This window comes from Sphaerodactylus townsendi, linkage group LG06 (assembly GCF_021028975.2).
Source record: "Sphaerodactylus townsendi isolate TG3544 linkage group LG06, MPM_Stown_v2.3, whole genome shotgun sequence".
Lineage (NCBI taxonomy): Eukaryota > Metazoa > Chordata > Lepidosauria > Squamata > Sphaerodactylidae > Sphaerodactylus > Sphaerodactylus townsendi.
This window is the reverse complement of record NC_059430.1, coordinates 11,698,429-11,710,646: the sequence shown is the minus strand read 5'-3', so window position 1 is coordinate 11,710,646 and position 12,218 is coordinate 11,698,429. Positions and strand designations below refer to the sequence as shown.

Genomic DNA, 12,218 nt, shown 5'->3' with positions numbered 1-12,218 from the left:
AGCAAAGCCGCCTCCCATTGGCCAGGGCGCGAACAGCCAATCAGCGCCCGGCTTATTCTTGCCTACGTTCTCTCCCCCTCTCAGGTTCTCGTCATCGCTCCGAGCGGCTTTCGTTAGGCGAGAGCGGAAGAACCAATCCGGAGAGAGATGGCACGCATGCGCTTGGCGGGCTCTTGCCGGGTGAAGAGGGGAAAGGTCGGGCGCGCCCGGCGAGCTCTTGATTGGCTCCGGCGGGAGAAGGAAGCGGGCTGGGAAAAGGAGGGGGCGGCTGCTGTTCGGCGCTTCTCTTGAGAGAAAGGTCGCCTTGCTGTTTCGCGAGCCTCCGGGAGAGGGAAAAGGCAGCGTCGGCTGTCAGTGGCGGGTGAGTGGACCCTCCACGTCCGGAGGCAGTCTACCAGTTTGCCATTGAGTTGGGTTTAAAAAGCGTGCAATGGACAACAATGGATGTTGTCTCAACATCCCGGTGAGGGAGGCTAGCCTAAGGTCACCCAGGCAGCCTCAGGGCTGAGCAGAGATGCAAAACGGAGTGGCTGTTGCTTGCATTGTTTAATTGGTGGAACCTGACTTGTTGGAAACGGGTTGTTGGACTTCTTGGTGATGCTCTGAGGTTCTACTTTCTCTGGGGTTGCAAATGGAAAACAAAAGAAGATAATGCAAAAAACCACTCACTTGCCCATTCCCTCTTCCACATGCATGGGGAAGTGAATCTAAAGTGGTAACCAACCCCGGCAGGAGATTTCCTGATAGATACGTAGTGGGGAGGGGGCCTGGCATCTGGGGGGAAGGGGAAGAAGAAGAAGAGGAGGAGGAGTTTAGATTTATATCCCCCATTTCTCTCCTGCAGGAGACTCAAAGGGGCTGACAATCTTCTTGCCCTTCCCCCCTCACAACAAACACCCTGTGAGGTAGGTGGGGCTGAGAGAGCTCCGAGAAGCTGTGACTAGCCCAAGGTCACCCAGCTGGCGTGTGTGGGAGTGCCCAGGCTAATCTGAATTCCCCAGATAAGCCTCCACAGCTCAGGCGGCAGAGCAGGGAATCAAACCCGGTTCCTGCAGATCAGATACATGAGCTCTTAACCTCCTACGCTGCTGCTGCAGTTACTTATTGCAAGGAGCAGTTTCCCATCAAAAAGAGAACGTGCATTTGCAGTACAAACTACGTGAAATCGCTTGGGCATGTGCTCCTGTATTATCCTGTTTATGGGGCACGCAAATCTTTTGCAACTGATTCTATCAAATAAAAGTGTATAGGACTAACAAAAAAATTTATACTTGGCGAATAATGATATAATTGAGATACCAGCAAAATTCTTATCCGATGTCTTTGAAATACGTTCACAGTTATAGATTAAGATTTGTATAGAGCTGTAAAACCTTGTTAAGATCTGGAATTCCTTTTTGTCTGTGTCACATACAGTGGTACCTTGGTTTTCGTTGATAATTCGTCCGAATAGAATCAACGAAAACTGAAACAGAAGAAAACTGAGGCAGACTTTTCCATAGGAATCAATGTAAATCCAATTAATTCGTTCTGACACTCTAAAAACATGCCAAAAACACGGTTTTCATGAATAAACATAGTGTTTAATGCTGGAACAATAAACATAGTGTTTAATAGCAAACTGTAATATTAAGTGGATATTCATTACTACTGTGCATATTAACTGAACATTTGAATGTGTAACAGGAACATTTAACAAGCAAGATGAGGGTTTCCTCAAAGCAAATCCTTGCCTTTACAAACTGCAGAAAAGTTCCTTTGCAAAGTGCAAAACAGTTAAGAAAGCCCACCTAGCCATGCAACTGAAAACAAGCAGGATGAGGGTTTCCTCAAAGCAAATCCTTGCCTTTACAAAGTGCAGAAAAGTTCCTTTAGAAACTGCAAAAAATAAATCACTTGCCTTGAAACCCCAACACCAAACTTGAAAAGTTAAGGCTCTGTATGGATTCCACACTCTGGAAGATCACACTGTCAACAAGCAAGCTCTGGATGCTTAAACAACGAGATACTGAGCAGGAGATCACGGGCAGGAAATGACTGATGAGAGCGCACTGACGAAAACCGAGACAAATTTTTCACAGAAGAGGTCGACGAAAACCAAGGTACCACTGTACTGATATTCCAGTGAATGAATGAATAGTTTATTTTGGCGACAAGGCCAGCAAAAAGAAAACAAAGATGAAGTGAAATTGTACATATATGCAGCGATCCATGGTAAAAGAAGCCTCAACTTATTACAGTCTCCATCATCTAATAATGCTTTCTGTCTTATCTGCGATAATTAATTAATAATAATAATGAATAATCTGTGATTATTATATGGTAACATACAAAATTTAGCTACCTGCAAAGATATGCAAGCAACCCAATCTTCCACTAAAATTCTTGCTGATATGCCAGTAAAGCTTGGCTTGACTTAAGAGAGTGGTTATTTATTTAGAATTGTCATTTATTTTTAAGTATTTTTCTTTTCTGTGTATTGTCGTCTTTTCTTGGGGTCTGTAATATGTATTTAATTAATTCGTTTGCATGTTGCTTTTCTTCCCTAATAAGGACCCAAAGCGTCTTGTACCATTGTTTTCTCCTCCATTTTATCTACACAACACGGTAGATTAAGGCAAGCAGATACCATAGGGAAGGGTGTCTTCTGCAATTTTGTGTTTCTCAGGAAAGTTGTGTGTGTTGCTTGAAGTTGGTGGAGTGGATTGGTCTGTTAGCCAGAAACTCAAAGCCCCAAATGAGTTTTTATTCTATCGAGCAGTTGTTGAAGGCACAGGAGCCCTGTCTGGATGAAAAGTATTTTCAGGACTAAAAAAGTATAGCAGCCCTGGATTGGTAGATAGGGCATAGGACAGTGGTGGCGAACCTATGGCACAGGTGCCAGAGGTGGCACTCAGAGTCCTTTCTGTGGGCACGCGTGCACAGAGTTCATCATGGGGTGGTGGTGGAAAATCACCCCTCCAAACACCCCTAGGCTGGCCTGGGCATGATCCTTTACCTGGGAGTAAGCTCGATTGCTGGCAATGGGGCTTGCTTCTGAGTAAACCCTCCTAGGGTCGTGATTCATAAGAACATAAGAACTAGCCTGCTGGATCGGACCAGAGTCCATCTAGTCCAGCACTCTGCTACTCGCAGTGGCCCACCAGGTGCCTTTGGGAGCTCACAGGCAGGAGGTGAAAGCAATGGCCTTCTGCGGCTGTTGCTCCCGAGCACCTGGTCTGCTAAGGCATTTGCAATCTGAGATCAAGGAGGATCAAGATTGGTAGCCATAGATCGACTTCTCCTCCATAAATTCATCCATTCGAAGCGTTGCACAGTTGCTTCACCAAGCTTACTCCCAAGTAACATGCGCCTCAGAGCCAACTGTTTTTTCTAAACTAAAACCGCAGTATTCAGGTTAAATTGCTGTGTTGGCACTTTGTAATAAATAAGTGGGTTTTGGGTTGCAATTTGGGCACTCGGTCTCGAAAAGGTTCACCATCACTGGCATAGGGTAAGAAGAGAGAGAAATATAATGTACAATGGAGTTCCTGTATCACTATTGATATTATCCTATTTGTATATTTATAGGCTGCCTTTTGGTGATTTTAATCAAGATAGCTGCCTGTTCACGCTAAAACCCACAAAATATAATGCATACGATACAAAAGGAAATAGTTGTTACTGGGAGTCAGCCTGGTTTAGTAGTTATGAGCAGTGGACTCTAATCTTCTTCAGGGCAGCAGTAACGTTGTAGAGAGATTTAAATATTGCATATGACTAGGCCAGTGTTCCTTCTACAGAGGTGATTTTTTCATACTGGAGGATGGGGCGGTATAAAAGTTTAATAAATAAATAAAATAAAAATAAATACTTGTGATCTTCAACATGTTTTTATTAACCTTCAAGCATTCTCTTTTTAGAAAGAATCTGCTAAAGAATCGCTTTGGACAGTGCTCACTTTTTAAGCTGAGTTGGACTTAGAAGATGACGACCACTCTTTCTGGTAACCCAGTTCCTCTGTCCCAGGTTATATGGCACAAGACCAACAAACAGTGTATAGTGCACAATAACAAGAAATTCATTTCTTAAATTTTTATCACACCTTTTCTTCCAAGGAAGTCGTGTTGGCATACATAGTTCCTTTCCCCATTGTATCCTCCCAGCAACCCTGTGAGATAGTATTGTCGAAGGCTTTCACGGCCGGATTCAACTGGTTGTGGTGGGTTTTCCGGGCTGTGTGGCCGTGGTCTGGTGGATTTTGTTCCTAACGTTTCGCCTGCATCTGTGGCTGGCATCAGACTTACCTCCGTGATACACCTCTGAAGATGCCAGCCACAGGCTGAAGCCGAAACGTCAAAATTAGATCTCTGAATACCATTCCCACAACAGCCCGGAAGACTCACTACAACTCCCTGTCAGACTCAAGTTGGATCAAAACAGTGTGACTGGTCTGTGGTCACTCAGTGGCTATCCTAGTAGAATAGGCATTTTGCCCCATATCTGTCTGCTGTTCATCTGTTCTTCTGACCGCTACCACAGACTGGAGTACCAGCGCACCAGAAATGGGAAAAAGCTGTATGGTTTTTCTGGATTGGTGTGAAACCTTGTAAACGTGACAGTAGAGTCATAAGAAAAGAAACTACCAGACAGCTGGCATAAGAGTGGGGTATAGAAGCTTTGTGAGAGGCTAGGACTCCCAGAAGTTCATTTATATGGAGCGAGTGCACAGAGTACTTCCTTGTTCAGAGGGGCTGGATTGCATGATGAGAACCAGGAGCTCTGTGGAAGGGGCTCTATGAAAGGAATACAGACAGGTAGAAGGAAATAGATTTATTTGTTTTTATTTATCTATAAACCGCCCTCCCTACGAGGGACTCATACCCCACCTTCTCTTTGTACTCGCTTCAAGGCAAATTGTGGGGTTATTCCAATCATTATCCTGTTAGCTTGCTAACCTTACTGAGCCTGTGGGCACATTTGGAATTCTGACCCAGCAAGGGGAACATAGTAACAAAATGGCTGCTGCAGGAGGTGGAGCCAGTTGTACGATTGCCGCAGTTTAACTTCAGTAGTACAGCAAACATCCTTGTGCTGCACCGGCAGCTGTTGCCAAAGCGATATTTTAAAAACATCAGCACAGCCAATCGGAAGCCTTGTGGGGTAAAAGCCCTACCTGGCCCCACCCCCTTCGTAGGAATGCTTCGTGGGCACCAGAAATGGTTTTGGCGGGGGCCGTGGCACCCTTGGGCACAACGTTGGGGACCCTGGTCTTGCTACTTGGGAAAAGTGATTAGAACGCTTGTCTCTTTCTACTTTAGTGCTGCGGGAGGAACTGACTTCTGTTGACAGCGAGCTCCAGGCATTGGAGATCCAGGTGCAAGAACTTCTGGAACGCCAGCAGGAACTTATTCAGAAGAAGGCTGTGCTGAAGAAGAAGATAAAGGAGTGTTCTGACGCAGAGAGCGGGAGCAGTAAAGACACCGAATCGGCTGCAGTAGCTTGGCACAAGGAAGGTCTGCAAGAGGGGGTTTATCATTCGGACAGTCATTAAATGTAGGCCCCACAAGTTCCAACCACCAGGACACTATGATGGCTGGAAATTTCACTGTGACCGCTAGCATTTTCAGTAGTCAGTATTTTCACTGAAGGGTGATGATCTATAGAAATGCAACAGCTCATTTAGAAGAAGAAGAAGTAGAGTTTGGATTTATATCCCCCCTTTCTCTCCTGCAGGAGACTCAAAGGGGCTGACAATCTCCTTGCCCTTCTCCCCCTCACAACAAACACCCTGTGAGGTAGGTGGGGCTGAGAGAGCTCCGAGAAGCTGTGACTAGCCCAAGGTCACCCAGCTGGCGTGTGTGGGAGTGTACAGGCTAATCTGAATTCCCCAGATAAGCCTCCACAACTCAGGTGGCAGAGTGGGGAATCAAACCCGGTTCCTCCAGATTAGATACATGAGCTCTTAACCTCCTACGCCACTGCTGCTCCAACCAAACCTTTATTGGCATATGGAACAATACAGGTAGGATACAAAAAACCGAATTTAAAACAATCCCCAGAGAATAATAATAGAGAATCTCTTAATAACAGAGTGACGCAACAAAATTATAAAGAACAGAGCTATCCTTTAGGGTATATAATTTCTAGTAAAAACTTGGCCATCAGTTCACAAACTACAGGATTATTTAACAAGTGTAAGATCTTTTGAGCATCTGATATCCTATCACAGTTTAGGAGAAGAGCATTTGCATATTTTCCCCTAATTCTCTCGTATTTAGTGCAATGAAAGAGGAGGTGGGCTAAAGTTTCCAGTTGATTTAAGTTACAGGAGCAGAATCTCTTCGCTCCATCTGTTTTTAAAAATCTACCATATAGCAGCGCTATAACTAATACTTTAGTTATAATTTTACTTTAAAAATAACAAACTGTGAAGAGTTCTGGAGGAGGGTCTGTTGTAGCAAAATACAGGAAGTAAGGTCATTAAAACATAAACCCCTGAGGGATTAAAAATAAGGCCCCTTCCGCACACGCAAAATAATGCGTTTTCAAACCACTTTCACAACTGTTTGCAAGTGGATTTTGCCATTCCGCACAGCTTCAAAGAGCACTGAAAGCAGTTTGAAAGTGCATTATTCTGCATGTGCGGAATGAGCCTAAGTCTGGCTGTCAGATTCTTGAGGTGGTTCATAAAGCCAAAGAAGGATGGTCATGGCCCGCATTGAACTAGTGCACTTGATGGGTTGGGTCCAATTCTGCTAGCAGAGGGTCGTTCCAGAAGTGAATCAAGTGGTCTTCAAGATCCTGCCGAATGCCTTAAGCCTAACGGTACGATTCTAAAAATGCATTTCTGGCAGCAAACCCCGCTAAAAAAACCCCGGCATATTTTTCCGATTAGATCTTCTTAAGATTTTAGTCTTAGTCATGGGAGAAGATTACTACTGCTGTTGAGAATTTACGGGCTACAGCTTTGTTGAAGGGTCATTTCGTCAAAATGACCATTATAGCTTGTTTTGAAGGGGGGTTTTGGGAATCTGTTTGACATTCTTTTCTGTTGCTTGTTCGGTTGAATGAATGAAAAACTAAAATTTGTGTGGGCGCAGAATCGCATAGCTCCATCTCCTCTCCCTGGAATGGGAGCAGATGTTTCCTAAGTGGGCCAAACTGATCAGGTCTGGCTTGCAAATGGCCCCTGATAGTACCCCATTTGACAATTTAGGGAGAAGAGGTTAGAGTTGTAACTGCTGCAAGAAAACCTTCAGAGAAACTTTTCTCTGTTCAATTTTGTTTAACTGTAACTCCTTTCCAATTCCAGATTTTCCTTGGTCCGCAAAGATCAGAAGTGAGTTGCAGAAGAGTTTTAAACTCCAGAAGTTCAGGTCTTTGCAACTGGAAACAATCAACGCTACCATGGCAGGAAGAGACGTATTCCTCGTCATGCCAACTGGCGGAGGGAAAAGCCTGTGTTACCAGCTACCGGCAGTATCTTCTGATGGTATGCTCTTGCATTTCCAAGCAAACAGATTTTGGCTTCCCTCATTTATGCTTCTCTTGCTAGCCACACTAGTTACAATTTTCTGTTACTCAATAAGTGAAATAGGCGACGTTTCGTGGTTATATAATTCTAGTAAACATGATAGCCATGTTTCGATATTTGAAGAGATGTCATGTTGGTGAGGGAGCAAGCTTGTTTTCTGCAGCTCCAGAGACTAGGACCAGGAGTAATGGGTTCAAGGTGACAGAAAAGAGATTCCACCTAAACATCAGGAAATGCAAGACCTCGGAGTGTGGTGGAGTCTCCTTCTTTGGAGGTTTTTAAAGAGAGGCTGCATGGCCATCTGTCTGGAGTGCTTTGATTGTGTCTTCCTGCAAGGCAGTGGGTTGGACTTGACGGCCCTTGGGATCTCTTCCAACTCTATGATTCTATACTAAGAGCAGAAAGTTTCCAGTTACCTTTTCACCTTAAATATTTTGTTTATTTTATTCAGTTACACCCCACCTTTCTCCCCCAAAGTGATTTAGCATTGTTCTCCTCTCCTCCCTTTTATCCTTGCAACAACCCTGGGAAGTAGGTTAGGATGAGAGCATGACCACCCCAAGATCACTTGGTGAGCCTCCGTGGCACAAGTGGGGATTCGAACCTGGCTCTCCCAAATACTAGTCCATCACTCTTAACCCCTCCAGCACACTGTTTATCAGCATGTTCCACCTTGAAGGTCCTAACCACTCAGCCACGGTGGCCTTTTGGGCCCCATGGGTATATGGGTAAAGCACAGTCCAGAGAGTAAAATACATTTTGTTCAATGAACTACAAATGCTTTTGCATTAAAGTGCTATGTTCAGTAATGCACAAAATAATGGTTTTGACAAAGGAAGCATGTAAAAATGACTGATAATTCTTATATTGTTTCGGGATTATATTCTAATGTGAAACATACAACTTTCTTGATCACTGCACCTCAACTGGCTGTTCTAACATCTTTATGAGAAACAGAGTATGGGGTTTTTTTGGTATAAGTTTTCGAGAATCAAAGCACCCTTTGACAAATCAAGCACCCGATGCAGGGAGCTTTGAGTCTTGAAAGCTTAGACCCAGACAATCTTGTTGGTTTCTAAGGTGGCACTGGACTTAAATCTAGCTGTTAAATCATCAGTCCAGCCTCAAATCTATCAGTAGAGTTTAAAGCAGAGTCACTCTGGTAAGATGAGAATGTTTAATCTTCTTGCACTCACTGCAACCTCCTACCACACTTGGAAAAGAATACTCTCCACACAAGATGTTCTTTCCATAGGAAGGCTTTTACCTTAGCAGTTGCAAGGTTACACAAGTCTATTCTATACAAGACTATCAGACTATACAGAACTCTTCAACAATAACAAAGTTCAATACACACAGAACTTAACTCAGACTCTATCTCTATCTCAGCTATCTATCTTAGAAAAGCATATATACAAAGCATACATCCAACTGGATACTTTTCACCACCCACGCAACAGCCTCTCATTGGTCTAGAACAGGGGTCCCCAAACTTTTTAAACGGGGCCAGTTCACTGTCCCTCAGACTGTTGGAGGGCCGGACTAAAAAAAACTATGAACAAATTCCTATGCACAAATGATTGTAAAATGTTTGATTTCACCTTTCAGCCTTTCTGTCATGGTCTATTTTTAGAACAGTGGCCAAAGTATGTCAAGTACAGGGTGGGCTCCAAATATTGTTGGGGAGGCTGTGGAATACCTTCCCCTGTAAAAAAAAAAGCAGAACTTTCCCAATGAAACATTCCATCTAACCCAGGATCAGGTATCTTCCTGGGTTCTTTCCTCCCTAGCAGCCAGCAAGCGATTCGCCAGCCTGGCTGATGCCAATGGGAGTGAGGCGGAACAGAAAGCCTGAGAGCAACACATGGAGTAGCTGAGAGGGAAGGGTGGAGCAGGAGTTGCCACATGTAAGGTTTCCAACTCTGGGTCAGAAAATTCATGGAGATTTGGGGGTGCCATCATGTAACTGCAATCAACAGCCGTTGGGGCCGGTTCCTCCTCTCCCTCGGGCCCCCACTGCACATGAATGGAGCCATCGCCGCCATGCCTGGCGGGCCGGATAAATGCCTCAGGGGGCCACATTTGGCCCCCGGGCCATAGTTTGGGGACCCCTGGTCTAGAATTACAGTTGAATTCACCAATCATGTTAAAGGTTAACTGTTAAGAGCTTGTGTATCTAATCTGGAGGTTAAGAGCTTGTGTATCTAATCTGGAGGAACCGGGTTTGATTTTCCGCTCTGCCGCGTGAGCTGTGGAGGCTTATCTGGGGAATTCAGATTAGCCTGTACACTCTTACACATGCCAGCTGGGTGACCTTGGGCTAGTCACAGCTTCTTGGAGCTCACTCAGCCCCACCTACCTCACAGGGTGTTTGTTGTGAGGGGGGAAGGGCAAGGAGATTGTCAGCCCCTTTGAGTCTCCTGCAGGAGAGAAAGGGGGGATATACATCCAAAACTCTTCTTCTTCTTCAGGCATTCGGCAGGATCTTGAAGACCGCTTGATTCACTTCTGGAACGACCCTCTGCTAGCAGAATTGGACCCAACCCATCAAGTGCACTAGTTCAATCCTTTCATTTTCATATAATCAACAAAGCCCCAGAGAACCCTCCCATATGCACTTACAATTATTGTACAAAGTATTTTCTTTCCTTACTCCTCCTAGGGAGCTAACAGCAAAGTTTTTCCTTAAGCTACATAAAAAATAAAACATTCATATTATTCAATATTAAACCTAAATTTTCATATGAATAATAATACAACACTTTTCATTGTGAAGATTCACCTACATAATTTCCAAACTGAGTTTCAGATTTCACTTGAATGGCTCTTCTTCTATAAGAGCAGAAAAGGGGGGGGGGGGGGAGAGAAAGATGAGGAATAAATTCAAAATATATTTGTTCTAAACTTTTTCAAAAGTAGTCAAATGCCTTTCAAAACATACAAGCACACTTACTAAATAGTCTTTCTCTCTGGATATCAGGCTCTCATGGAAATTATGTAGGTGAATCTTCTCAATGAAAAGTGTTGTATTATTATTCATATGAAAATTTAGGTTTAATATTGAATAATATGAATGTTTTATTTTTTATGTTTTATTTTTTATGTAGCTTAAGGAAAAACAGTTGTGCGTCTAGAGGAGTAAGGAAAGACAATACTTTGTACAACAATTGTAAGTGCATATGGGAGGGTTCTCTGGGTTTTTGTTAATTATATGAAAATGAAAGGATTAGACAGAGTTTTATACATTGATACTTGTATTTGTACATTTCAGATTGGCTTGACAAAGGACTTTCGAAATAAAAACCTAATGTAGTGGTTTTATAGCCATACTTGATGGTGTACTTACCTGTGGAATTGTTTTTGAACTTTTTGATAGAGAGATACTACTGAAATGATACTCACTTAGTGAGTTGGAGTACGCATTGGTGTAATATTTGTGAAAGTATGGGTTGAAATTCAGCATGAAATGTTTTGAGTATTTTAAGAGCTCCTGTTAGCTGAAGAAGAGTTTGGATTTATACCCCACTTTTCTCTCCTGTAAGGAGACTCAAGGTGTCTTACAAACTCCTTTCCCTTACTCTCCCCACAACAGACATCTTGTGAGGTAGGTGTGGCTGAGAAAGTTCAGCAGAACTGTTACTAGCCCAAGGTCACCCAGCAGGAATGTAGGAGTGCAGAAACACATTTGGTTCACCAGATAAGCCTCTGCCACTCAGGTGGAGGAGTGGGGAATCAAGCCCGTTTCTCCAGATTAGAATCCACCTGCTCTTAACCACTACACCACACCAGGAAGCATTGTCTGTTTGGTGGGCACGTTTGCCCTTTGTTGGGCTGCTTGGTGCAATGAACACGCCTTCTTTTGCATGGCATAAACCTGTGTTCCTAAAATCTTCTCCTGAGCAGGGAGTCAGACTGTGGTCTGTTAAGCGGTGGAGCTACGAACGCATCAGGTAACCGATTCAAGGGACCATTCTGTTTTCTAGGTTTCACCCTTGTGATCTGTCCTCTCATCTCGCTTATGGAGGATCAGCTGATGGTCCTGGAGCAACTGGGGATTTCCGCGACCTTATTAAATGCCTCCAGCAGTAAGGTATGGCTCCTAGCCAAGTTGTCATGGCTTGCTGGCTGGCTGCCAAGCTTGAACATCAGTTCTCAGCATTTGCAGCCTTATAGCACCATAGGCCACGGTTTCATTGAAAGTCCTCTCTCGAGCACTGATGGGATCCAAATGCACTCAGCAGTGAAGCGGCGTGGGTCAGTTTTGAACATGAACATTGCAAGCAGATTGGCTGGTCTTTGCACCAAACACAGTTATGCTGTATTCCGCTCCTCCCCAAAGCTCCTAGCGCCCCAGGTTCTTTTCGGGATTTCAGCGGGAAGGAAACAAACCATGCAGATTCTTGCTTAGACTTGCAAATTAAACCAGTTCAATGAGCATATTAGCACAATCCTCCAGCAGTAGTAAAGCAACCAAATTTGTTTATTTAAAATATTCATAAGCCTACCTTTCTCTTGGGCTGGTAAGGAATCTTGGTGCTCAGAACATTCATTCCAAGGGAAATGTTCCTTTTGCTTTTAGGGATCTCAGGTCAGCTGTGCCACCTTTGTGAAAGAGGCCATTTATCTTTATTCAGACCAGGTGCTCAGGAGCAGCAGCAGCAGAAGGCCATTGCTTTCACATCCTGCATGTGAGCTCCCAAAG

General features: G+C 44.0%; 1 protein-coding gene across 1 annotated transcript; it reads left to right on the top strand.

Moving 5' to 3' along the window:
- Nucleotides 1-197: 197 nt before the first annotated feature.
- RECQL (RecQ like helicase) lies at nt 198-10,359 on the top strand. The gene is made up of 5 exons (XM_048501801.1): nt 198-361; nt 3,903-3,985; nt 5,301-5,495; nt 7,295-7,474; nt 9,988-10,359. Exons 2-5 carry the CDS (start codon nt 3,967-3,969, stop codon nt 10,074-10,076), a joined length of 483 nt encoding a protein of 160 aa, XP_048357758.1. The 5' UTR covers nt 198-361; nt 3,903-3,966; the 3' UTR covers nt 10,077-10,359.
- Nucleotides 10,360-12,218: the final 1,859 nt, after the last annotated feature.